Below are 27,522 nucleotides of genomic sequence, written 5' to 3' on the forward strand. Positions count from 1 at the left end.
CTCATTTCTTATCACCGTCCTCGTCCTCTAACTTCTGAGCGTCCATTTTCCCCGGCAGACGCCGCTCGCCGCTCGCCGCTCTGGGCTCCCTCCTCACCATCAAGCTCTTGGCCTTCCTGTCACTGGAGTTCCAGCTCCTGGTCCGGTACCGGCTGTCGTCCACGGTCAGGTAGTCTGTGGAGTCGGACCTGTTCCTCTTCACCTTCGCTTTGCTTGTGTCTTCCGCGGCCTCGGCCTCTGGTGGAGGAGCTTCTGGAGGAGGCTCGGTTTGCTGGACTAGAGTTCTGACCGTGGACACCTTGGGCGGGTGGCCCATCACGCTGGGGTGCACCTTGTACTCCAGGTCTGCGGGCCACTGACTCTGGGCGTCTTTCGCCTGCTCGTCGTCGTCGTCATTGGCTGGAGTGTAGACGATGCTGCTCATGGACCTCTTCTTGGTCAGAGGGGACGTTTGGGGGTCGGCCGAAACACACCTCAAAGACTTAGTCCTCTTTGGAGAAGATGATTCTCCGAATGGAAGTTGGACCGTTTGGACCGGCTCCGGTTCATCCGGCGGGCTGATGATGATGGTGCTCATGGATCGTCTCTTGGACAACGGGGATTTGGTCTGATCTTCCACCGGGTAGTGTTTGAGGGATTTAGTCCTCTTGGGAGGAGAAGAAGGTCTGAGCCGGTTCTGGTCCACCAGTTTGTCCAGCAGAGCCGTGCTGAGCGCGTCCTGACTGGAGGTCGTGGACTCCGGCTTGGCCTCGCACGGAGATATGAGAATGTCGACGCAAGATCCGTGTCTGGATCTGTCGATAGTGGTCGGACCCCCGTCCGCGGCGCTGAGGTTGGTGGTGCTGGAGGCCTGGTGGAGGCTCCGCTGCCTCTCCAGGGTGGCCCTGGCCACCTCCTCCTGCTTGGTGGAGTACTCCTCCATGTCCATGTGGAAGCGGTAGAGGCTGTACCCGTCGGAGCTGTTGATGCTCCCCTGGCGGAGCAGCGAGGAGCGGTCGCACACAGAGGAGTTCCTGGAGTGGGTTCTGGTGAGCTCCGACTTGTCCAGGCCCGCCAGCTTCTCCAGGGCGGTGGCCATGCGCCCGTGGATCTCCTCCAGCTGGGCCAGACGCAGGTCCACGGTCTGCAGCGAGGCCTTCATGGTGTTCTCCCGCTCGTTCACCTCCTCCAGACGCATGGACATGTTCTCCACCCTGCAGAGGGGAAAAACCAGAACATCAAGTCCAGGTTTCATCTGAGGTCGACCTCAGCTCACCTCTCCGACGTGACCTTGATGCGCTCGTCGCTGGACGACTGATGCTCGTCCTCCTTCTCTCTGAAGTACTCCTCCACGCACTGCTCCTCAAACTCATAGAGGTTTTTCAGCTCCTCGGGGTTCAGGCGCAGTTCTGCAGAAGGAAGATGAAAATAGAAGAGTTTGTTTTTTTTTTGTCTGTAGATTTGTCTGTTTACAGCTTTAAAGATTTAGAAAAATGCCAAATGATGAGTCATGACGCTGTTTGACAACCTCGTCTCTCTGTATCTGGTCTCAAAAGAAATTCAAAAATGTATCAAACTGTATTAAAAGGATCAAAACTTTTAATAAAACGGTGATAATAAAAAATTCATTGCCATCGTTAAGATGACATTTATTGTACAAAGAACAAGGTGCAAAACAACCTGCACCTAATATACTTATTGCAATTTTCTTTTTTTTGCCGTAATCATGATTATTTAAAAATAAATTATAATTTAGAAAGTCAATCAAGAGTGATTTTGATGATTATAAACATGTAGGCATCACACTTTTACAAAGAAACTGTTTGATCTATAAGTCAAACGTTTGCAAGTTATCATGTGTAAAAGGCAGAAATTGTGTGAATCTATTTCCTTTTTCAACTGTAATTTAAAGTTAATAACACTTTAAACTTAATGCTTAACTTGCTAACTTGCTAGCTAGTTCATAGCAGTGCTAGCTATTGTCTACATGTTTCAAACCCGTCCCGCCGAATCATTTTATGAGTTGGCTCAAAAACAGAGTAAAAGAATGCCCTTGATATTTTGACCATAAAGATGACAGTGTTTAAAATAAGATACTTCCAATAAGAGATAAACTGATGTCGATGGAGCTAAATTTAAGAAAGGAAAACAAATAAATAACATATATATTTCGATTTTTCAAGAGTGAAAAGATCAATATTCAAATAAATAACAAGCGTTTAATTTTTTTTAATTAAGTTAAGTAAGTAAGTAAGTAATTCTTATTTATATAGCGCTTTTCTAGACCAGGGTCACAAAGCGCTTAAACAATCAAAACAAAAATCAATTAACTATATATTTTAAAGATCAAGATAAAACTGAGAACACAACAGGAGTTCTAGAAAATCAAGGAAAAGCCTGAACAAATAGAAACGTCTTAAGATGTTTCTTAAAGGAGTCAGTAGATCCATCAAGCGCAAAGAGAGAGGAAGATTGTTCCAAAGCTTAGGAGCAACAGCCTGAAAAGATTTCTCTCTCTGGTTAAGGATATTTTATGACAGTCAAATATTAAATGTCTTTAAATAATTTAAGGTATTTTGAATTGAGTGTATCTTATACATTTTGGGGTAATTAGGATGAATTCATGAACAACAACACCTGCGTCTAGGGCTGGGTACGAACATTTTTATGTCTGCACTGATATATATTTATATATAATATATGACACTTTTAATTCCATACTGGTTCATGAACGATACTTTTTTCAATACCAATTTAAAATAAATTATAATAAAAAGAAGACGGCATTACACATAGTACAAATCTTGAGTAAATTTTTTCAGCGTTTCCAGCTCATGCTTTTTTCCTACTGAAAAAAATAAATAATTTCAAAATCAAACAAAATATTTCAAATAATCGACAAATTAATCTGATGTTCACTACTTTTTGAGTATTATCGCAACCTACTGAGAGTGAATAGACATCACACTGCGTGTGAAGAAATCTAGAACAATCATTTCCCAAGCAAAGGTCTTGCAATAACACAGTTGAGAATCAATATGATAGAAGACAGTTTTGCTTGATGTCACAAGAAGAAAACATGTTTTGTAGAAGGACCAGAGAGGACTCACTGAGGCCTTTATCCTTCTCATCAAGCTCTCCCTCTTGTTTCTTCTTGGCAAACCTGCGGAACAGTCGGCTGAAGAGGATGTACATGTGGCTGAAGATGATGAGGGGAGGAGGCAGGATGGGACGGTCGTGGAAGGTCATGATCAGCTGGTATCTCTGGAACTTCCACACCTGGTTGGAGATGGATTTGACCTCGAAGAAGGTGTTGCTGCGATGGAGACAAACGCGTCAAGAGAGTAAAGGTTTGAGACAGTTTGAGATCGAAGCTGATATTCACTTGAAGACGGCGATGAGCAGGTTGACCAGGAGGATGTTGGCCACCAGCAGGTAACAGGCCATGATGGCCGGGGTGAGCCAGGCTCCGGGGATACATGGGGGCAGCTTCTTACCATCCTCGTCGTACAGATGTTCACCGCATGGAGCTGGAGCGGAATCACATGTTGAACACGTCTGCCGAGCTCATTTATAAACAGGTTATTAAAAACTCACGGTTGATCTCCATGGCGTAAACTTTCATGAAAGGCAGACACAGAGAGAGAGTTAAAATCAATGACAGACCAAACATCTGTGAACATTTAGAAGCAACGTTGGGATCAAGAAATCAATGACATTAACAGAATTAAAAACTAACAAAGAATAATAAAGAATTGTGACTATTATCAGTGACGCTATCTACTTCTGAGACAAGTTAAAAAATAATAATTGTTTGTGGAAAAAGTCCTCGAGTCCCTCCATGTTAGGTTTAAATGTCAAGTAAAGGAAACAAACTTCTCTTAACTTGACACAAAAGTCAATGTTACACACTCTAAGTTATCTGTTGTAAAGCATTTTCTTTAAATTAACAGACTTTTATGATGCAATGCTATGAGAAAAACAATAATGAAGACACTAAAATAATCTTGTATTTAATAATGAATAATCATCACACCACAATTGATGTTTGAGTCCAGTATACAAGTTGCAATTTGTAGTATTTCTGCTATAATTAGGTACTATTTTATTGTTTTTTTGGAGCTACACTGTCAATAATTCAATAATACATTTATATGTTACCACTATTAAACTAATTTATTTTTAAGAAAGCAATTTTAATAAACTGCTTATATATATATTCATGATCATCTATTAGAGGTTTGTAATAAGATTTAAGATTAATGAGAAAAAGACATTAATTATACCTTATATTTTCAAACCATCATTAAGATGACAGTTTATCATCTTAAATAATATAAAACGTTCATTCGTCATTGCTATTTGTTCACATAAGGCTTCATTCGGAACGTGTTATCAACAACGCCACTAGAGGGTGCTGTCGTATCATTGCTCAGCCTGATAAACAACTGATAGTCACAGCAAATTGAATACAGCAATCGATTAAACTCTAAACAGAATCTTACTATGAATTCTAGTCTTACGGTCTATCGAGTCCGCAAAAACCTCCCCATAGATCATCCAGTAGGGCATATAGAAAATGTTCCTCGCCAGGCGCCATGTGGGCTCCTCGTCGGGGTGAAGGATGGCCTGACGGGCCACCCCGAAGCTCATGAGCACCACCAGCATGATGACCACGAAGTACATCATGTCGATCATCTGGAAAAACATCACAGGGGAATCTCAGTAGGGAACCTTTTTTTTTGGTCATGGACGGTGCAGCTCATACCATTTTTCCGATCATCATCACGTAGGGTCCCAAGTACTTGTTGACTCCGAAGATGTCCAGGACCCGGATGTACCAGAAGATAATGTCGATACAGTAGATGACCCTGCCGTAGCCCATGTAGGGTTCATGCTGCAGTCGAAGCATGAGCCCTATAAGAAAGGTGGAGATGGCCGCCAGATCTGTGATGTTCCAGTACTCCTCCATCCACACGCTGATCTTCTGCTTCAGCTTCCCTGGCTCCGACATCAAGATCTGCACACCACAGGTTGTAGCAAGGTCACTTACAATCGACTGGTCGACCTTGAACTCTTGAGTCATACCTGTCTGGCTTTTTCCGTCCCAAGAGTGAGGATGTACGAAATCACAATCCACTCTTGTAAGGAGGGCCATCGCTCCATTTTCACCAAGATAATGTAGTTGTACAGCATTAGATAGCCAAGGTAGGAAATCTGTTGACGCACCAGAAACACATGAGTAGTCCACGAACAAGCTCTGACCTATAAATTCCAAAGCAACATCTTACAGTGTTGAACCAGAACTTGGTGAAGGGCGCATCGTAAAAATCGAACAGTCTTTTGGCAATTGGGATTTTGCGAACGTTAGCATTGCCTTCTTCTTCGTCGCCCTTTCGTGAGGTTGTGTCGTTGGCATCCTGGAATGAATCATTGCTTTGATTGATTTCCAAACAAAAGAAAAACAACATTAAATAAAAAAAAAACACAAACCCTGCTGGATTTGTTGTCATCTTCTTTCTCTTTTCCTTCGTCTTTGCCCTCCGTGGCCTTGTAAGCCGCATCATCCCCGACTCGGAAATCCAGGAGTAAGATCAACGGAGGCAAAATGATTCCCAAAATGACCTTGAGGAGAGAGAAAAGCAGTACAAATTGAGAATAATGGAAAAGAAAAAAAAAAGATCTCAAGATTAGTAGGGTTTTATGTTTACTGAGAAAAATACTAGCATAAAAACATTAGCATTAGATCAGCTTAAAACATTCTAGCTGTAGAGTGCAGAATAGCTAACTTTGGCTGGTTCTTTTTTATACGGAACTAGCAAGAATTAGGAATTCCACCCTCTAGTCTTTGGACCCTTCGGAGACCCTATTCCAGAGAATTGTGTTTGGACAGTTCCTAACCATTTTTAACATCTTCTCACATCCACAACACATGAAATAAACACCATATGAAGAGGTTATCAATGAATATGAGATATTTCAGTTCGTGACCTACTCGGTCTCCTTTTGGTAATCAGTTATTAGTTGATAACGCTTGTAGACGTGTCATTTAATTTGGGTCAGAACCAGCAATGAACATTTAGCTTCCATATTTATTTTGTCACGGGATGGTTCGGTCAAACTTGGCCGACCCTATAAAACGTAATTGAGACTAATGCAAGGGTTTAAGTTATGGTCTTCTATAGCAGATAACTTAATGAAACAGTGTCTTTGTAATATACATTGAGGTTTTACCCAAATGCCCAACAAAATATTCAAATACATTTCGCAACATTTTACGTAAGTTCCTGAAAGTGGCCAACATAAATATGAGATTTGAATGTAGTACTGTATGTGTAGCAATAGCTTACTTCAGTATATCAAAACAGCCTATCAAAGTGCGAAACACACCTTAAGACCTGGGTTCTTGCCGATCCTCAAAGAGCCCATCCACATGTCAGTGAGCAACATCTGACTGCAGGTGTGGGCGATGAAGTCACGTTGCTTGGCCGCAACCGCCAGTTTCAGACAGGTGGAGTTGCTCCAGTTGACCAGCTCGTAAGTCAGGAGCTTCATCGCCACCTGTTCATCGTGCTTGTAGGACTGATCCAACAACTCGTAGGCTAGCTGCCCGAATTCCCTGCGAGCAGACCGAGCAGGTTGGTGCAACATCTAGAATAAGTAAGTTAACATCTTAGAGAACTTACTTGGAGTTGTTCTCCAGGTCCTGGGAGATGTCGTCCACCAGCTCGCTCTCAGAACACTCGTGGGCCATCGACCTGAACAGCTTACAGGCCACCAAAGCCTTGGCCATGGCTTCTTCTCCGCGCTGCCAGAGGAACCGTGCCATCCTCTGTCGCTTCATCAGCACCGCCCACAGCATCAGCTCATGGAACGGGAACTTGAACCTACAGACCTCTGGGTCATCTACATCGATCTCCACTTCTTCTTCCTTCTTCTTTTTGGGCTTCTTTTTCCCTTTTGATCTCGGTTCGTCGTCCTGGAAACGAAAATCCAATCAATGTCTCACTCCCTGTACTAATTTGTGAAAGAGCTGACAAATCCTACCTCCATCCCCAGAAGCTTTAGAGCTTTTGGCTGAAAATAGAGAGCAAATGTTCATCAACATCATGCCATCAATCATTGGGGAGTGACAATGAAAAGTCAGCCTAGCATACCCGCTTTAGTCCATACAAATTATTGTAGAGGTTTCGAAAAACCTTCCTGGTGTAATTACTCCGGTAAGCCCCGCCCATGAGGTACTCCAACACCAGGCCGATGTCAATCAAAGTAATCTGATAATCAGGTGGAAGGTTTCCCTGCGATCACAAGGAATGTATTTTAGACCCTGTTGAACCTCCCGCAGAAGACTTTATAGACCTTCTTGACGTCTCGAACCACGGCGTGCAGAGTGTTGGCCGGCCCAAGTTTCTGAGAAAAGACAAAAAAACGGTTTTATATTGATCCGAAAAAGAATCAGCTTCATTACACGGTCTCACTGTGTTGTAGAGCTCTTCCAGTCTTGGGATGGTCAGGAAGTGATGGATATTGACGCCGTTCTCGAGGAGCAGCCTGACAAAGTCCACTCGGTCCAGAACCAGCGCATCCATCATGGCCTGCTCCAGAGAGTTCACCTACGAGGAGTGATGGAACACTGTTAATATCTGTATGAAACATTTAGGCTTATACCAAGAATAATAATGAATCTCACCCATCGTATTAACTCCAGCTTCCGCGGATCAGTTTCCTCTGGCGGTTCAGGTTTAGCCTTTCCTTTGCCCTTCTTCCCCCTGGCTTTGTTGCGAGGGCCGGCGGATGGACTCTTCTGTCTCTCGTGGGTTGTCGCCATGGTGTTGGCAATGGCTCCAGCAGGCTAAATGAAGGGAACTTCAACTTTAACAACACGATCCCCCTTTAGTCACGACGATATTATTTACCGGTAAGTTGTGTCCGTACACAAAGATGTGATTACGAGCGATGTCCACTCTGTTCCAGGCCAACGCCAGGCTCAGCTGGTCAGAAGCGGACGCATTCGTGCCTGGAACAAATAAAGATCAACAAGTTAGAAGAAAGACGACTGAGGGGGAGGGGGGGGGGGGGTTGTTTTGGTACCTTTTAGCAAAGCAGTCAAAATGGCCATCTCAATATCCTGTTGACCTTCAGAGCCCATTCTGAAGACTGTGATCTGAGTGCAAGTGAAGACATGAATAAATAAGATTTGTGAATAACTATGTGAATAAACTGAGAAAGTCTATTACTTTGCCACATTTCAAATAATCAAAACAAATCCCAGCATTTTTTGCTGGCAAACAAGATTCCTAATTCTAGACTAGAAAACCATGACGAGCAACCACTCGCTCAGCAACATGGAGGGATGGAAGGCTGGATAGATGGATGGATGGATGGATGGATTTATTTATAAATGGATGAAAGGATGGATGGATAATGGAAGGATTGATTGATGGATGGATGGATGGATGGATGGATGGATGGATGGATGGATGGATGGATGGATGGATGGATGGATGGATGGATGGATGGATGGATGGATGGATGGATGGATGGATGGATGGATGGATGGATGGATGGATGGATGGATGGATGGATGGATGGATGGATGGATGGATGGATGGATGGATGGATGGATGGATGGATGGATGGATGGATGGATGGATGGATGGATGGATGGATGGATGGATGGATGGATGGATGGATGGATGGATGGATGGATGGATGGATGGATGGATGGATGGATGGATGGATGGATGGATGGATGGATGGATGGATGGATGGATGGATGGATGGATGGATGGATGGATGGACATTCAAGTTTTTTTACTTGTAGACAGTCTTTGCAGGGGAAAGCCAGAACACAAATCTAGAGTAGAAATCAGACATCTTCTTTAAGTAACATCCCAGACATCAAATTTCATCGATCAAATCTTTAAAAGAGCCAAGGAGACAAGTTCCTACAAAATGTATAAAAAAATTTAAAAAATGTCATTAACTTAGAGGTTAGTGTGCATTTAGCGTAACATCACCATGCCATTCAATTTATTTGAAATCAAGTTCTCTTTATTCAACTTTGATATAAAAATGAAGCATGATTTAAACTAAATGCTAAACTTGCTAGCTTAGCAAATTGATACCAGTTGCTGCAGTCATTCTGAAGCAAATTTTAACTCAAGATTAGAATTAAAAACAATCTGTAAATCCTCAATAGAAATATCTATTAAAGACATTATGTTGACAAGTTTAAAAAATGTTGTGAAATAATTTACTCATCGTGACCCGACATCACATGATTGACTATTTTTAAGTGTTGTAACTCAAGTTAAATACTGTTTCTTTAACGACTATGGCCCGGGGTAGCTGGGAAACAAGAGAAAATGTGTGACGTAGGAGACATTTTATCCAACTGTCGGCATCCGTGGACGATTCCAGGACAAGCAGGCCATTTTTCTGAAAAGAGGAAGCCGCCTGTTATCGACGGAGTCGTGAAATCAAATTAGTCCAGCGGGTTCTTCACATGCACAGTCACACAAATGAGATTTGCCTCGGAATTAAAATATTTATTGCCGACTGAGGAGTCACAGCAGGACTTTGTCGGGGGTAAAAAAAAAAAAACTTTAGCTTCCTAAAAGCCACACAGCTGTTCACATGAGATGCACTTAGGCCGGAGGGATTACCAGGAGCAGACAGTGACGCCGCTTCACCTGTAGGTTAGTCCTATTCTAGATTAAGAGCGGGAAATGTGTAACCGCTTATCACACGACTCTTGCAGCAAAATAAAGAGAAATATCTTTAAAATCTGATGTTAAAAACAGCAGTTCAAGTTGCCTATGGTGCTGCTGGTGTGTCGGCGGACTCGAGGGACGCGGACCTGGACCAGGATTAGGATGATGGATGCTCTCTTCCATCTGTGTGTGGAGTGAAAGCTAAGCAGGTGGTGGTGTGTCCTGATCTTTCCCACCCAAATGTATGGAGATTACGCCGGAGATTACGATCACTTGCTGGTACAGGAATGTGCCACGGTCGCACAAACATTGATATTTACACCCGCGAAGGACTCGTCCACGTACTACTGATGTTTAATCTTCGGCGCTTATCGCTGCATTAATTCGTCACGTCCAAGTCGGCGTTTCACGAGCTGTGGACGACCCCGTGCACCGTGACACGACCGCCAGAAGAAAAAAAATGACAGGCAGGTTGTGGGGATTATGTTTATTCAATATGTTAATGGAGACACAGATTAAGAGGATGAATGAGGATGAGACCAAAACGTTTGCTCGACCGGTTAAAAGTGTTTATTGATTGAATGATCTCTGACAAAAAGACAACAAGATGGTCGACAACAACTGTGGGCTACTCACCAGCTCCCTCTTCTTCATGCACTCCATCACCATCAGCAGGATCTGCTGCGACTGACTTTTGCTGTAGTTGAAGGTTTTCTGGATCGTCACCAACAGTTGGTCCCTGACGTCGTCGCTCACCAGGCTGGAGGAAGAATGTATGAAGTATGTTATATTTGTGTCATTTACATTTTATAATTAGATTTAACGGTGTAGCGTAATGTTTTCTTTCTGATTTCTATCAACTCTATATTCAACTTCTACTTCATATATTTTCATAGCTCTGTCAAGGTGTTCGTGATCATTGTTTTTTGTGTATTACCATCAGGATCCACAATTGTTTTGCGGCTGCAGACCTTGTGTGTTCTGCGAGCTTCTGTTTCGTCGAGCTAGTTGCTATCAACAATATTCCAAATGTCCGTAAATGTTTTTTTGTTTCAATAAATAATATACACTTAGGACAAAAGTATACTGAGAAAGTCAAGGTACAGTCAAGCAAAACTTCATCATTATTCTTCAATCCCTTGAAAACAAACTTATTATTTTATTATTAACGTATTCATTTTTTTTACATTACTTTTTTACATCATTATTTTCCTAAATAACTATTGGACATAATGTCATATGTATTATTTTCGTTTATGAGACAGAAATGTATTTAAGAAGTATCAACAAAAAGATATTCAAATGTTCTTTTATATCTAATACCTCTTTAATAAAAACATATTTTACACTATGATATGAACCAATTTGTTTATTGATTTATTTTTCAATTTTAAAGGTTCTGTATACATTAGACCAGGCATGTCCAAAGTCATCCATTTGCGGCCCTTGAGCAGATTACGTGACCCTAGAGGCACCGTTTAAAATGTATTATTCAACCAGAGTTGAAAAATTATATAGAAAATAAAACTTTTTAATGTCACACAAACTCCCATGATTCAACCGGAAAAGGACACAAAATAAGTTCAAATAGTCATTTCTGTCTACGAAGAATTTGGTCCCCACAAGATTTCTCTTCATCAAACGTGGCCCTCTTCAAAAAAACGTTCGGACACTCCTTGTACAGGACATTTGGTCGGTCGCTTCTTCTCGTACCCTCCGTCCTCGGAGAACTTGTGTGCAAACGAGATGATGTCGGAAGCTCGTCCGCTGCCGTCGCACACCACCACGGGGACGGGAGGTTCGTCTCTCAGGCTCTCCAGAGCGATGGAGATCACGTTCGGACCTCCCTCTACGATCAGACACACCAGCGGGACGCCCTGACCCAGACCTGCCGCACACACAAGGCCAACACTTAACACGTCATATGGACCAGGGGGTATGACCTGATGAGATGCCGTGGTGGGAGAAGGTGGGATGACGTGAGTGGTGACAGCTGAGCATCCCTTTGCTGTCCCTGCCTTATCTCAGCTCCAGGCATAGGATGACAAAGGGAAGCCCACAGGTCACAGAGGAGGGTCCACTGGGTTCCGGGGGCCGGCGACTCTGCCATGGTGGACGCGAGGAGAACTTACGCGTGTTGATCTTCTGCAGCGAGATGTGCTTCTCCAGCAGGCGTCGGAGTTTGACCTCCGAGCCGTACTTCCCGCACGTGCCGTTGTCCGTCAGGATGAAGTGGGAGTGGCTGTTGTTGAGCACGGCCAGCTTGCTCAGAGGGTTGGCCATGGTTTGGTAGGGTCTGGTCACCTTGAGAAGAAAATCAAAAAAAATGAGATCCCGAGATGGTGTGTGTTTTTGGAGGAGGAGGAGGAGCTTACGTCTTTTCCGAGAAGGTCCTCTTTGTTCTCCAGGATGCCCCACGGAGCGATTCCGATCGCACACACTTTCCCTCGCGACTTAGACGAGTGGTCCTTCAGGGCGTCGCCCACATGGCGGATCACACCTGAGGACACACACACCATCACCATGAGTTCTCTCAACTCGTGGAGACGTCTATGACCAGAACTAGACCCGCGTAAACTGCAGCAATTCTATCTTTATATCATGAAAAGAAAATGTTTAATTTTCCCTAGAATTGCTTGTCCTTCAAAATATGAAACAATTTAATGTATTTATTGACATTTAAAAGTTTAATTACTGTATTTTTATTCATACATTTACATAAAATGAATTGATAATGCATTAACTACTATTTATCTGATAAAAAATAGCAGAAAATGATGATGGCTAATGCCTAAGTGGCGATGCGGGGAAATGAGAGTGCACTACACGGTAAACGGATTTTGGTGAATTAATCGGAGATTATGGTGAACATCATACCGGTGTTGACCCCGCCGGTGAAAATCCAGGCTCCCGTGGTGACCGCCGCCTTGATCAGGCCCTTCCCGAACACCTGCTTGAGTTTAGGCTGCAGGTCGAAGTTCTGGAGTCCGCCGTGGACGGAGATGAGGAGCGTCGGGAGCTCCAGCTGCCAGTCCTTCACCATCAGGTGCAGCAGGTTGTCGGGCTTGGTGTCGTAGGAGCCTCGGATGTACTGCGGGGGGAAGAGACCCGGATCAAACACCCGTCAAACGCCGACCCCTTCCGGTCACGACTCACCATGGCCTTGTTGACGAAGCCGCCGCCCTGGAACTCGATCACGCCGAAGGCGTCGGTGGGATACGTCCGGGTGTGCTTGACCACGCTCCATTTGTCCTTGGGGGTGTCGATCTGGACCAGCTGGTGAGCCTCCTCGATGGAGTTGGCGCCGGGCGGGATGGCCACGTGCTGCGTGGTCAGCTGACCGCAAGCACATCTAGACAGGAAGACACTGTTGAGCGCGAGGAGACACTCGACCTCGTTCTGCATTCGCACGATCTCGGCCAGAGATGTTTTGACTAGCAGTGAAGGACGTTCTGTCTCTAGAATCCTCTTTCTCGTGTGATGAATCGTTACAAAGTCATTTTAAATCACCTATAAAGCTGCATCGAAATACATACTTGTCTTTTATCAGACTTTTTATAAGAAGTGTTACTACAACATGCTTTTTTATTAACTACTCACTCCCTCCTTTAGTGCAACTGCTCCTTTCAACTTTTCAATTATTATGTATTTTTCAAGTTTAATATTAATTTAAAGGATTTTTTTTATTATTATCTATTAACTAACTTTAATGTTTTTTTATTTAAAGAAAATTATATGGCTTTGGTAAATGATCTAGACTGTGAGAATCGTTTTTTTAACAAATTTAAAGATTTTAAGAATATTAAGACTTGAGACTTTTTCCAGACACCTATTTTTTATTTTATTTAAATGGTGTCATCAAATAAGTTGGCGTATTAATTATTATTTTGATAATACTGTATATAGTCAATATTTAAAAAAAAGAAAAACGTTGCAAATCCAAATTAAAATATAATTTTTTTATCAGCTAATTTCCAAACATCATTTTCAAATGACATTGAATGTCTGTTTCAAGCTGATTTTAAAAAACGAAAATACAAACTATTACAATAGTCGAAGCTAAACAAACAGACAGAAAAGTTAAAAATGTTCACCTTGTCGGGTCTTTGGTCGGGAAGATGTGAACACACTCTCTCTTGCAGAAGGTTCTCTCAACCCAGGCTCTCTGCGCCTGGCAACAGGATAAAGAAAATGATCAATTTCAATTGTTAATAAAAAAGAAAAAAAAAAAGTCCCATCATGAGTTCTAAACAGCTCGGTCCAAACACTCGATCTGCCCCAGAACCTCCGTCTGATCTTCCTCCGACACAAAGTGTTGCCACAGAAAACACTGCATCGGGAGATTCTCGAAAAAAAAAAAAAAAGATTTGTAGCCATGAGAGATAGGAAAAAATCTTGTTTCCTTAAAATAGTTTCTAAATAAATCAGCAAGTAAGAAGTAGAAGCTGCACATACTTCACACCCAAATATGGCTTTTCTGTGTAATCTGTTGCCGTCGTGTCTCAGCAGTTTTCCATGGCCGTGTGATCACGGTTCACCGAGCAGCGAGAACTCTGCCGGCTCACATTCATCACAACAGAATTCCTGCCCTAAAACTGCACCACGAGCTCAGAGCCTTTTTTTCCTCCAGAAAAGCAGCGAGAATGTCGCTGGTTGAACTTACGGTGCTGGGATGTCAAAGAGCAGAGCGGGGTCTGGAGCTCCTTCTGCTGCTGCTGCTCCAGCCGACTGCTCGCATGAATCCCACAAGACATGACACTTCTTCACTTTATGAGGGCCGGTTAATATGATGAGCATGTGAGCAGGGTCTTTGTTCGCAGTCCCATGACTCCAGTTCAAGGTAATCCTTTTGGGAGTCCCATGACCCCTTCTCCATGCCCACAGGGAATTTTCACCCTTGGCTAGAACAAGGCACAATAAATCTACTTTGATAACTGGCCCCTAATCTCCCAATTTGTCCAAACTCTTTTCTTTGTGTTCACCTCACAGTGTGGAGGATCTTAGCTTGTTGCGAGGAGGACAGGACCCCGGGTTTCTCTGGGGTCCTGTCCAGGGGCTCCCCGACTCTTTTTGCACCCCCTTTAACTTCTTTGATTTCAAGCAGAATTTGCATAATTGAGAGAATTGGACGCCGGCATTCTTTTGGAAGGAGCCTTGTTAAGACGTGACTGAGCCCCGGTCGAGAGGTCAGTCCACGCTGATCTCACTTAATCTCCATTTAAGGTGTTTTTTCAGTGGAGAAATAGAATCTAGTGACTTCTATTCAATTGAGTTTTTATTGCGGTAACTTTTTGATGATCGACTGTCAATCAAAGTGATTGCGTACCAGTGTTTACAGGAGATTATTATAATCCAGATTGTACTTTATACATTATATACACACGTTTTGCACAAAACATTTACATTATTGATCATTTTAGGTTCAACAGAGTTATTAATAAAGTTAAGGGTTTAGTGTTGTTAAGTCAAATGCCATGTTTTTTTTATTAAAAAAACAAGATATATAACAACTTCCACCAACATGTTCTTAGTTTAGTTTAGTTTATTTATTTAAAAGGACAATGTACATTAAAAAAGATGGCTGCACCAGATTTATCAAAATGCTAATTTCCATCTGTAGTCCTCAACAAAGATGCAGACACTTTACATAATACATCAACGTACAAAAACTTAATTTATAATCTCAAAACACACAAATACTAGTTGGTAGTCTATAAACTAATATTTGGCTGACTGAGATGATTTTGGATAAAGTTTTGTGTTTTTGAGCAACAAGTTTATTCGGGAAAAATCGAGCTAACCGCTAAAGGTTTGTAATTTTTTTTTAGCTCATTCTTTATAAACAAATCCAGAAGCTTGTGGTTGGTTTCATACATCAATCAATTATGATTAATAACCTTTGTCAATTTTTTAGCCAGCGTCGTTTTTCTCACACTGAAGTAAGAAAGGCTAATTTGGGGTAAAATGGGGTTTATACACCACATTGGCGAGTAGCTAGCACACCTGGAGTAAATACGTCTCATTTTCTTTTCTCCTGAAGAAAATAAAATCAAATCTAATGATGATGACTGAGGACGAGAGGATACAGTCCACTTTCACAGCTTATAAAGCTGATGTTTGGACATATTTTGGTTCTAAAACAAATGAAAGTACTTATCCAGAGTCATGAGGTCTGTAAATTCTGCAACACCAGAGGCAAGTACTCGGACAAAACTACACATATATTGTTGTTCCTACAGTAACGTGTTGTATCATGCACCATGTTCGCACAAAAGTAATAAAATACAATTTAAATTTGAAGTTTCTACATTGTTTCTTCACATGACCTACGAATCAACTTTTATTTCAGTACATACTAAATGTACGGCTTTTTAAAATGTACACACAAATTCTTTTCGAGTAGCTAGCACACCTGGAGTAAATACATCTCGCACAAATTTGACCATTAGGATTTACAATTATATGATTATTTTAATTCAGTTTTAAACATTTCGAAAATGTCGCCATTATTCTTTGAAGCCATTTTAAAACATATAGCGACACATAGAATTTATTGCTGGCAGATCTAAGGACGCCCCATTTATTATTGGCCACTTTTGCCATCAAGTTTTATTATCGTTAGAAATGTACGGAAAGAAATTAGATCCAATTCAAAAATAATGTAACAAATTGTCAACTGTGTCCTTTTAAAATCAGAGGAAACATTAGTTGAATTCAAGTCATTGCAAAAGAGTCATCAATGGAGCTGAAGGCTGAGAGTTAACAAGCATCAACTCAGTTAAAACTTTCCTCACTGCTTCGATAATCACTCCTTTTATGGTCGAAGTGGACGGTTTGAATCTGTGTAAACATGAAGAGGGGGAGAAAAGACAATCGAGGCGCCGGATGCCTCGAAAGTACAGAGAGAACCCCTTTAAGTTCCCCCTCTTTTTGGTGGCGCTCCAGTGAAAGTGCACGCAGGCAACTGAGCAACATAATTGAGGAAACGTCTTTCCAGAGGGGGTTGGTGCGAATGACGCATTTACTCCAGCTTACCTAAACTCATTAACCACAGTAATTAAAAGCCGGTCTGCCGCCCCTGTGTGCGATTTTGTATTAAAAACCTTAAAGATTGTGTCACACCAAGAAAATTATGCCGACTTAAGACAAGCCCGGGTACAATAGGCCGCTTTGATTACAGTGCGCTGGGGTTGACGGGAGAGCGGGTTAAATACCTCGAATTAAAGCGTTGAGTCCAATAACACATCTTTCTTTGTGTCCTCTAAAATAGTCATAGATACTCACAATCAAACACTTTATAGAGTTCATAAGTCATAATAAAATACTATTTCGATCGGTTTTGTGAAGCCAATAATGCTACACGCTAATTAGCTTCTTGCCATAACTTAAACCAATAAATAAAACAACTTATACGCCTAGAAATAAGTTAATGATGATGCTTATCTGTATCCTTGTATCTGTTTAAAGTTAACGTACATATATTAGAATATTTACAGAAATTTTAGCTTCTGTCGTGGGTAATGTCAATAGAGGATTACGAACGGTTAATTTATATACATAGTCAATTGATGTAAATATTTATACATATATACAGTATATAAATGGCTGTGTGGCTCATGTGAATCTGCCAACATTAAAAACATTTACATTTCTATTTTAATCAACACAGCAGGTTCACAACATTGTCTTGAAAGTTTTGTGGGGCATTTTTTTTGTACGTCGCGTTTTCTCTTACAAACCAAACCAACTACATGCTAGCTTACTTAACATACCATTATGGAATATTATTAAACCACTTTTGAGATATTCACTGTGGCTTAAAACTAAAAGCACAATTTTCGAAAAGCACTCAAGTCAAATGAATATGTAATACTTACAATACTATACAATACATCTGTATTTTATTGAAAATTTCACTGACATAAAAGCAAATTGTTTTGTACAAGCCAACACTTCGAGACTAATCATATTATAATACAGCTCTGGTTAAAGTCTGCATTTGTGGTGCGGCTACATGCTAGCTTACTTAACGTGCCATTATGGATTATTACTAAACCATTTTTGAGATATTCAGATTCCCCCCATTATCGTCAAGTCGTTTTTGTGCATCACGTGACAAATATATACACGAAAAAAACACAATTTAGCCTCTGAAACTTTATTGATAAATGTTTATATACTTTGATGGTTCATTTAAAAGCACAACATATGGACTATTTTCTTGTAAGTTTCATTTCAATGCTGCAACAAACTAAACAGTAGTAGCTGATACAAAAAGATTGCCAATGAGCTAATAAATCTGCCGTAACTTTGAGCTATATTCACTGACACGTCCTTAAATCTAACCTCTCCACACACGTTAAACCTCGACATCTCAGCCATGAAAGTTCAATCACAAGTGGAGAATAAGCACTCGTGAGGGATTCGCTCCAAACACATATACCGTTTCATGACACTCGGACTGGAATCACATGTCCAAGAGTCTCCTGACTCTCTCGAGCAGTTGAGATCACAACTAATTTGTTCCACCGCATCCACAATTACACGGCCGGCTCATCCCGGACCGATCGGGCCCGGAATGGGAAGTTCTGTGGGGGGGTTGTAGCATGCTAGCATCTGACCGCCGCCGCGTTTACGTAGACGTGGCCTGGTGCGAGTGTTGTATAAACAGACGACAAAAGCCTCGTCAGCACAAGTTAAAGTGACCAGACGGGGGTCCCGCGTGGAATGTGGTCGGAGGGGTGTGTGGGGGTCCAAGATAAAAGCAACATTTTTCATTTGTTTGGAAAGGAATTGTTAAAGTCCGACAACATTTGATCGTCCGTAGCACAACAGAGATACAAATAAAATCCTAATTTTTCACATTTTTCGTCGAGGATGAGGGGGTGAGGAGTATCTTGATAAAGGTCACACTCCAGTGACCATTGACTCATTTGTATTAACTGTGAAACTGAGTGTTTGCACTCGTCCTCTTTTTATAAAAGCAATCATTGTTCCTGCCAAAGTTTGAAAATCCAGTTAGCCATCACATGAGCACAACATGTCGCTGGTTATCCTGGGAGGGGAGGCGGTCATGAGACACGGCTGTTTACCTCGGAGGAAGGACCGGGGGCGAGGGCTAAAGTAGGCCAGAAGAATTGCACATCAGATTAGGAAGATTTTACAACAACTGAACAAAAACAGGAAAAGTGCTTTTGAAAATGTTGTTGACTGAGGTAATCAGATTTTCCAGAATTAGAATGAGTCTTGATTAACTTATGATTTCTATCACTGGATTATTATAGAAAATAAAAAATATGAAAATGTACTTTTAGTATTAGTGTTTACAATTTAAAAAACTGTACATTTTGTATGTACTGAAATTAAAATTGATATTAGGCCATGTGACGAAACAATGTAGCTATTGAAACCTTTTATTTGTTACTTTTGTGTGAACATGGTGTATACTAGGGATGTGTTTTGAAGGAATCTGGTCACACGATACTTGACATGGGCAACTATACAGTACGTTACTGTAAGAACAATAATATATGTTTAGTATCGTCTGAGTACTTGCCTCTGCTGTTGCAGAATTTACAGAACACATGACTCTTGACAAGAACTTTAATTTGTTTTGGAACCAAAATATGTCCAAACATTGGCTTTATAAACTGCTGAAGTGGACTGTATCCTCTCGTCCTCAGACATCACCGGGATCTTTCAGTGTTTTATTGCTCCTTTAGATTTTCTTTTCTTTTCTTTAGGAGGAAAGAAAATGATACAGAGCTGCTGAATATCGATACAGCGTCATGAAAAATAATCGCTATATATCAATATTTTCCCACAACCCTTGTATATTCTAGTGATACCATGTGGAAGCTTTCTTTATGAAACAGCTGATGAGGTATTATTTAAAATTAGGATTTATAAAATTAGTAGTTCAGAGCCAAAGATTGTAAAGCAGAGAATGACATCTGGTGATCTTTCAGAATGACGACACTGATGTTTCATGAGGCTTCATCAACACTTGTATGTATGCTAATGCTATGTATGCTAATCTAACCGATAAATGTCTCTTCTAACCCTAAGTGTGTCAGTCCTGTTGACACAACTACTGAGACCCTTTAAGAAAAATAAATGTAAGCCTGTGTGTAACTCTGAGAGCTCACAATTTGTTGCAGTAACCAATTGCTTTTATTGTTTCATAAACGTTTATTCTTCTTTTTTTTTTTTTTAGCTCAACTGGCACTGAAATGATCCCACAGAGTTTGGGCTCTATTTTTTTTTCCTTTCCTTATTTTGTGTCGCGGTAGTTAAAAAAGTCATGTGGCCATCACGTGAATCGACAATGAAACACACAGTATCTGGCCTGAGCATGTGACTATTCAAAAGAAACCAATTTCTTTAATGCTGTACAGTTTTTCAATGAAAAATTGCTTTAAACAAAATGTGTGGCAGAGACTTCAAGTGGTAACTGTAGCAAACTGTTCGATATTAACAGAAAATATTGATTAATTACTTCATCGGCTTTATTTGTATTTGGCAATGACTAGAGTAGAACATTGATGATGTGCAACATATTCATGGTATTTTTCGTTTCTATCCTCTGAATATCGATGCAACTATAAAACAAACACTGTGGCTTAGCACTTAAAGTAAGTAAGTAAGTAATAGTTATTTGTAAAGATCTTTCCAGACCAGGTTAACAAAGCACTTTATCAATCACAAACAATACACAGTTAAAATATATACTTTAAAAGGCAGAGACACATAAGACAAACACAGGAGTCCCAGAAAATCAGGGATAAAAGCACAATTTTCTTAAAGCACAAACATCTTAAGTCAAGTGTATACAATACTTTACATCTGTATTTTATTGAAGTGTGATGTTATGTCTATTTCACTGACACTCACATATAAAAGCAAATTGTTTTGTACAAGCCAACACTCGGAGACTAATCATATTTTAATATAGCTCTGGTTAAAGTGGTGAATATAAAGAGATGAGGATAGTTTGTTGTAATATTTAACTTGAAATATAAAGACGATGTTGATTCTTTTTGGATTGTTGATTCTTTCATGAAGTACATTTACATATGTACGTTTTTTCTTATAGAGTTTTGTAGATGAATGTCTCGTGAATCGATTGCTTTGCACTGACATTCTCCATATGATCGATCACATGATGTAGTCGCATTGTGTCGAGGTCACTTCCTGTCACATGTCAGTCATGTTGTTTATTCTATCATTGAGTCAAATGACCTCATGTGCCACCACCGTATAAGTCCCTTTAATGATCATGTGATGGCATTTTATTTAAAGTCGTATATTCTTGTCCACTTCCTGTGAACTTTGATTAAAGTCACGTTTGTATTTTACGAATAACTTAGACTAGAACTGCCTTTTTTATACTCAAGTTTCCTCCCTAACTCTCTTGATTCAGACAATCATTTGATGAATGAAAGCTGAAGCCTGTTCAATTCGAGTTTCTTTATCAAGCAACTTGGTTTCAGAGTTCGTCCTAATCTAATAAACCATGGATCATAATCCATTAGTTTAGTCTTAACCAGATCTACTTGTCTTGAGACCAACTGAAATATCTCCACCATCTGGAAAATGTTTTGAAAGAATATTCATGGGTGAGAAGCAAACGAGTGTTTGCTGATGTCTGGTCTCCAGCGTGACCCTCGGAGATTCTGAGGTTTTTCTCACCTGACTGCAGCCTGACACAGTCATATGACCCTCGCGAACACTGGATGGATTGTTGCATGTGGAGCCGCACTGTGGCGGAAACCATCCTCGGGGCTTTCAGTGTGGCTTTAAATCTCGGTTAACGATGCTGAAGAAGGTTCTCCTCGCTCTGGATTAAGTGAAGGAAATAAACGTCGATGATCCAGACCAGCGGAGCATCTCGGGGTTTGTCGGGCTCACAACTATATTAAGCAACGTTTACGATCTTATTGTTAAGAGTGAGCTTGATGTTGCTGACGGTTGCTCCGCGGATGAACAGTATGGATTACACCGGAATAATAATCTGAGCGACCAGTATCTGCATTAATGTACAGAAGCTCATCACACTAACACTGACATCAGGGCATCAAGTATCAGGAATTAAAACGCTTGCTAAGTGTGTGTTTCACGCTCGCCTTTAATCTCAAATCAATCTCTGGAGCCGGGGTCTCGAGCTCCAGAGGCCGCGTCGTCTGTAACTCGTGGGGCTCAAACAGTCTTTTCAGCTCCTTTTGCCTCACTTGTTTGATCATTTAAATTTGACAACTTTAGATGATACTTTGTCGACGTTTCATCTCACACACAATCAAAGGCTACAAAATGAATAGCGTTTGTCACTTTATTAATCCGACATTGTGTAACAAATCTCTGAGTATCATACTAACCTTGGACTTTAAATCCAAAACATCATGCCATGGGCCAAGTTTGACCCCCCAGTTTGTACAAGGTAAAGAAACTGTTGGATTTGAAGGTAAATTTGAGCTTGTTGTAGTCTGAATTCTGGTCCCTAACCTTATTTTCACCGTAGAGCGTTTAAAAAAAAAAAAAAAAACATTAGAAAGAAAATATAATGGCCAGTAAAAAAAAAAAAGTTGTAGTTCTTCTGGTCAAACCTAAATGAAATAAGTTAATAAGTAAGTGAGTAAGTTATATTTGAATAGCGCTTTTCCAGACCAGGGTAACAAAGCACTTAAACAATCAAAACAATACTCAATAAAATATATACTTCAAAGGTCAAGACAACACCGAGACAAACACAGGAGTCTCAGAGAATCAAGAAAAAAGCCTGCACGAATAAAAATGTCTTAAGATGCTTCTTGAAGGAGTCAGTAGATCATCAAACACAGAGGAAGATCGTTCCAAAGCTTAGGAGCAACAGTCTGGAAGGATTTCTCTCCTCTGGTCCTGAACCGTGTTCAGGAACCATCAGTAGATTCTGATCCACAGACCTCAGAGCCCGACCTGGGGTGTAAGGCTGGATCAGATCACTGATGGAAGGAAGAGCTCTGAAAGTAAGAACCAGAATTTTAAAGTTGATCCTGAAAGAAACTGGCAGCCAGTGAATAGATTTAAGAATCGGGGAAATGTTAGTTCTTCTACTAGAGAAGCTCAGAATATGCATCTTGATGTGTCAGGAGTAACTGGCTATACACTACTTCAGAGAAAACCTGGTATTTTATTTTATTATTAGAAATATTATTAATTTTGTTTTTTTTACTTCTGTCTTTTTCTTTTCTTTCAGTAACAAATGTCTCACCGACCGACAGGATCATGGGTTAGGGATTAGTATCCAACCGATTTTGAAAGACAAAGTTATTAGTTAATATATATGTACTGTAGTTGCATTTTTATCTTTAGGAGAGGTTACTTTGCAGGAAAGTGATCCTTTTCTTGATGACTGAGAACTAGTTTTTAAATCTATGGTAATGGCCATCGTCACTGTTTTAAAGTGACAACAACTGCAGTTAGTGTTTCATTTGATTGGGGCAGGTATTGCAACGTTAAATATTAGTAAAGTTGCATTGTTTTTTAGTTCGCTCAGAAATGTATTTTGTGTGTTTTGTTCTCAATACTGTTACTATAAACTGTAAAATGATGGTGAAATACTTTGATCACTGTTACATTTTCATTTCCTCACAACATCCATTTAGGAGGTCAAAGTTGGGATGATGAACCAAACATATAAACATACAAACACATGGCGTCTGTCTTGCTTTCAAGGACTCAGGCGTGTTAATCACATGAAAGTAGAAAAAGTAAAAGTGCTTAATCTGCACTGGTCGCCTGTACTCGGCCATTACGGAGGATTAATAACCTTCAGCGACTACGGCGTTGGACGGGATAAACGTGTGCAGACCAGCCTGCTCGACAACATGCATTTCCTCTGCAGACCTCAGTCTTTCACAGTTTATCACAAACAGATAAAACATGAACAAGTACAAGAAGAACTTTCAAACGAAACCCAGAAGTCCAGAACCTCAGGATTGGACTGGAACCACCTTGAACCACCTGATGATCTCTGACTTTTTGTTTCCTCACTTCAGATGTGGGTAATAAAACGGTTCTTATTGTTCAGATGCTATAAGGCAGTTCACAATGTATAAACTAAAGATGCAAATATAAACCAGAAGTTCACTCTGAAAGTGCATACCACTTCCAAAGAGCTCATTTTACACAATTTCAGAAAAAAACACAGTTTCAGTCAAAATGCACAAACAACCTCCAATTTCAAAGGAGTTAAACTCAGGCTACAACACCATGTCAGTTGGTAACATTCCCAAATGTATGATTATCTGCAGTTTGTCAACACTTTGACACCACATTATCATTTTAGTGATTATATTGTATTGCTGAGTTCTATGTTAGTTCTTAACAGAGCACGACATGAGAGCAGCAGCCTCTGGAAAACATACAAGTCAAAAGAATGATGAAATGTTCAATGACTTAATAGAAGCAGATGGAACTCAAGACCATTAAAGTACAATCATCTATTAGTTCTATCAACTTTCATTGAAAAACATTTTAGAATTATTTTCCCCCAAAAAAACCTGTTGGACCAATGTCCTTGAGAAAAACATAACCTCCCTATCTGCTGGAGAAATAAAACTATATATATATATATATATATATATATATATATATATATATATATATATATATATATATATATAGTTAGTTGAAATACGTGTGTGTAAAAAACAAAATCGCACACATTAACCTGTTTCAAGTGATTCCACATAGTCATGATTCATTAGGTTTAATTTAAAATACAAATCATCTTAAGAAATACTAAAAAAAAACACCAAGTTGGCTCCATTTTTTTTTTATCCTACCCTTGTGATAGCTTTTTATAATATGAATACTGCCCAGCTACCTGGGGTGAGAGGCAGAGCACCACCAAAGGATCAGTGAGATATATAGACCTTAACATCTACACACAATTTAGTAAGTAAATATAAGTAAGTAATATCAAAAGCTTTTTTCGTCTTCAATGAACCTCTGTCTGTCTGTGTCTCTGAAACAAAGGAAGAAACAAGAGTGCATAGAGGAATACGACAATAAAAAACTTCCAAACAGAAAACCCTTTAAAAACTTGACCCAAGATGAATCTAAATCCATCATGACTTCAGATATTGACTTCTGTTCTTTGAACCAATAAGGTAAGGTAAAACTTTATTGATCCCTCAGGAGGTCTCCTTTGGGAAATTGTTTACGATACGATGATCCGACAGTAACTGTTCAAATCCTTCTATGTTGTCAATAATACAAATCTAACACTCAGAAGTGAAATAAAGCCACAAGTCGTCTGAGACGAACTTCTCGTCACAAGTACAAATCCAGATCTTCGACTCACCCTCTGTGAACCGGATGTGCTGCGTTTGAGCGAAGACCTTTTCCCGGCTCCGGGGCCTTTGGAGTCCATGTTGAAGATGCTTCGCAGAAGAACCCCTGACCGACTGGACAACAGAGACGGGTCAAGGATCACCAGAGACGGGACGTGAACCCAGCGATGGGGCGTCAGAGTGGTCCATCGTCAAAGCGCCCGTCGCCTCGCACGACTGGTTTCACACTGACATGTCAGAGACTCTGGCCGCGGATATAAATCACTCGATGACACACTTGACACATAGACCCTCTTCCTCTGCCCGCCATCCCATAATCAGGCTTAATGCGGCCGGCACTTGTGAAGCGATGCGAGAGTCTAATGGAGAGATTTAATAAATGGTTATTGAAGGTAAATCTACTTTGACACACCACAACCCGCAAAAAAAAAAAGGCTTAGAGAGTCGACACAAGCTGTGAAGCTATAGTTAGCAACACCAGTTGCTACAGACGAGGCTCAATGTGTGTTGGGGTGAAGGACACGAACCGACCTGGAGGAAGTCCAGCACTGGCATCAGAGCGTCTTTCACCTTCATACCACATACTCACGTCTGACTCTGGCCACATAAGTTCTCTCAAATAAAAAAGATGCATGGATGGATGCATGGATGGATGCATGGATGCATGGATGGATGCATGGATGGATGGATGCAAGGATGCATGGATGGATGGATGGATGGATGGATGGATGGATGGATGGATGGATGGATGGATGGATGGATGGATGGATGGATGGATGGATGGATGATGGATGGATGGATGGATGGATGGATGGATGGATGGATGGATGGATGGATGGATGGATGGATGGATGGATGGATGGATGGATGGATGGATGGATGGATGGATGGATGGATGGATGGATGGATGGATGGATGGATGGATGGATGCATGGATGGATGGATGGAAAATGTAATCATTTTTCCTCTACTTAGAGGTTAGCGTCCATTTCGCGTAACATCACCATGCCATTACATTTTTTTGAAATCATGTTTTCTTTATTCAACTTTAATATAAAATGAAGCATGATTTAAACTAAATGCTAAACTTGCTAGCTTAGCAAATTGATACCAGTTACTGCAATCATTCTGAAGTTGAGTTTATCTTTAGTACTTGTCCATGAGAAATGGATGGATGGATGGATGGATGGATGGATGGATGGATGGATGGATGGATGGATGGATGGATGGATGGATGGATGGATGGATGGATGGATGGATGGATGGATGGATGGATGGATGGATGGATGGATGGATGGATGGATGGATGGATGGATGGATGGATGGATGGATGGATGGACGGACAGACAGACGGACAGATGGATGGATGGATGGACGGGATGTTAAGAAGTGCTTTGGTAATATAAGATCCATAATGTTGCCAACATATTTAAGATGAACCATTTTAATCATAATGATCTTGGAGAAAAAAATACAAGCATCTATACAGACATGGTAACCATTTCTCCACTTTAACTCTCACAATTTAACTCAGAAAATACGAACATCAGAAAACACCAAATTTTTTTTTTTACTATGGAAACACATTAAATTTTACATTTTCAAATTGTTTTTTTATCCAAAAATAATCTGCTAAAAGCAAATATTTTGGACAATTTAGCATTTTTCCCCAATTGGTCACAAACGTATTAAAAAGCTTGGCAACCCAGTCCGCTCCTCACTTATTACAGACATACTGTTAAAATCGCAATATAGGCATTAAAACTGGAAAACGACTATGTTGAATTCAAACTCAAGTCCATCATCCATCATGTCATCTCCACTGTTTTTATTTAAAAAATTGATGGGATCTACTTTCAGATACATATGGAGTTTAATTTCTGGGACATTCATTAAAGTAGATGGCATGAAATCCAACTCTGGATGCATCTCTGTTGTTTTTTGTTAATGAACCTCAACGTTGTAGTACAGGAATTCACCAGTAGATGAGGATGTTTCTCCGCCTGCTTTCATGATACCACAGTGTTGAACGTTCAACCGCCTCTTCAGCAATGACTGGATCAAAATGGGCGTCAAAGAACATCGTTTTTGACAATAGTTTTTCGTGATTGTTTACACAATTATACATTTTTTTTATCATTATTTGTGTTTTTCCTGCTCTAGATATGTTGAACACAATTTAGGTGTTTGTGGCGTAAATATAAACAGAACCCAGCAGAGTGGAAAACTCGTCGAGCTTTCTCAGAGGTTACAGCCAATATGTTGGAGGACGAGGGCGGACCACTATGATGTAGATCCTGCGTCGACTGTCGGACATTGTTACAACGATTACCACGCTTTAATTCATGCTATTGTGGTGTAGACCAGAATTGACCTGAAAAAACATCTGGTGGATTGTGGCCTTTAGGTGAGAAGCTCAGGCATTCAGTAGAGATTCAAAGTACAAGTCGAGAGAAGCACAATTTTGAGGTCGCAAATGACAAGAGTGAGATTTG

General features: G+C 40.6%; 1 protein-coding gene across 1 annotated transcript; it reads right to left on the minus strand.

Annotated features, from left to right (window-relative positions):
* Position 1: 1 nt before the first annotated feature.
* On the minus strand, positions 2-14,808 carry trpm1b (transient receptor potential cation channel, subfamily M, member 1b). The gene is given in 29 exon segments (XM_087797756.1): positions 2-1,193; positions 1,256-1,388; positions 3,090-3,295; positions 3,365-3,509; positions 3,577-3,597; positions 4,503-4,677; positions 4,748-4,999; positions 5,068-5,196; positions 5,271-5,399; positions 5,473-5,604; positions 6,370-6,598; positions 6,666-6,958; positions 7,027-7,056; positions 7,137-7,277; positions 7,339-7,389; positions 7,458-7,592; positions 7,670-7,831; positions 7,896-7,996; positions 8,071-8,143; positions 10,332-10,455; positions 11,409-11,583; positions 11,828-11,999; positions 12,071-12,195; positions 12,573-12,786; positions 12,852-13,047; positions 13,790-13,866; positions 14,300-14,426; positions 14,428-14,636; positions 14,683-14,808. Coding segments are annotated over 29 exon segments (5,274 nt in total).
* Between the last annotated feature and the right edge of the window lie 12,714 nt (positions 14,809-27,522).

Source organism: Callionymus lyra, chromosome 8 (genome assembly GCF_982586985.1).
Source record: "Callionymus lyra chromosome 8, fCalLyr1.hap1.1, whole genome shotgun sequence".
In the NCBI taxonomy this organism is placed as follows: domain Eukaryota; kingdom Metazoa; phylum Chordata; class Actinopteri; order Syngnathiformes; family Callionymidae; genus Callionymus; species Callionymus lyra.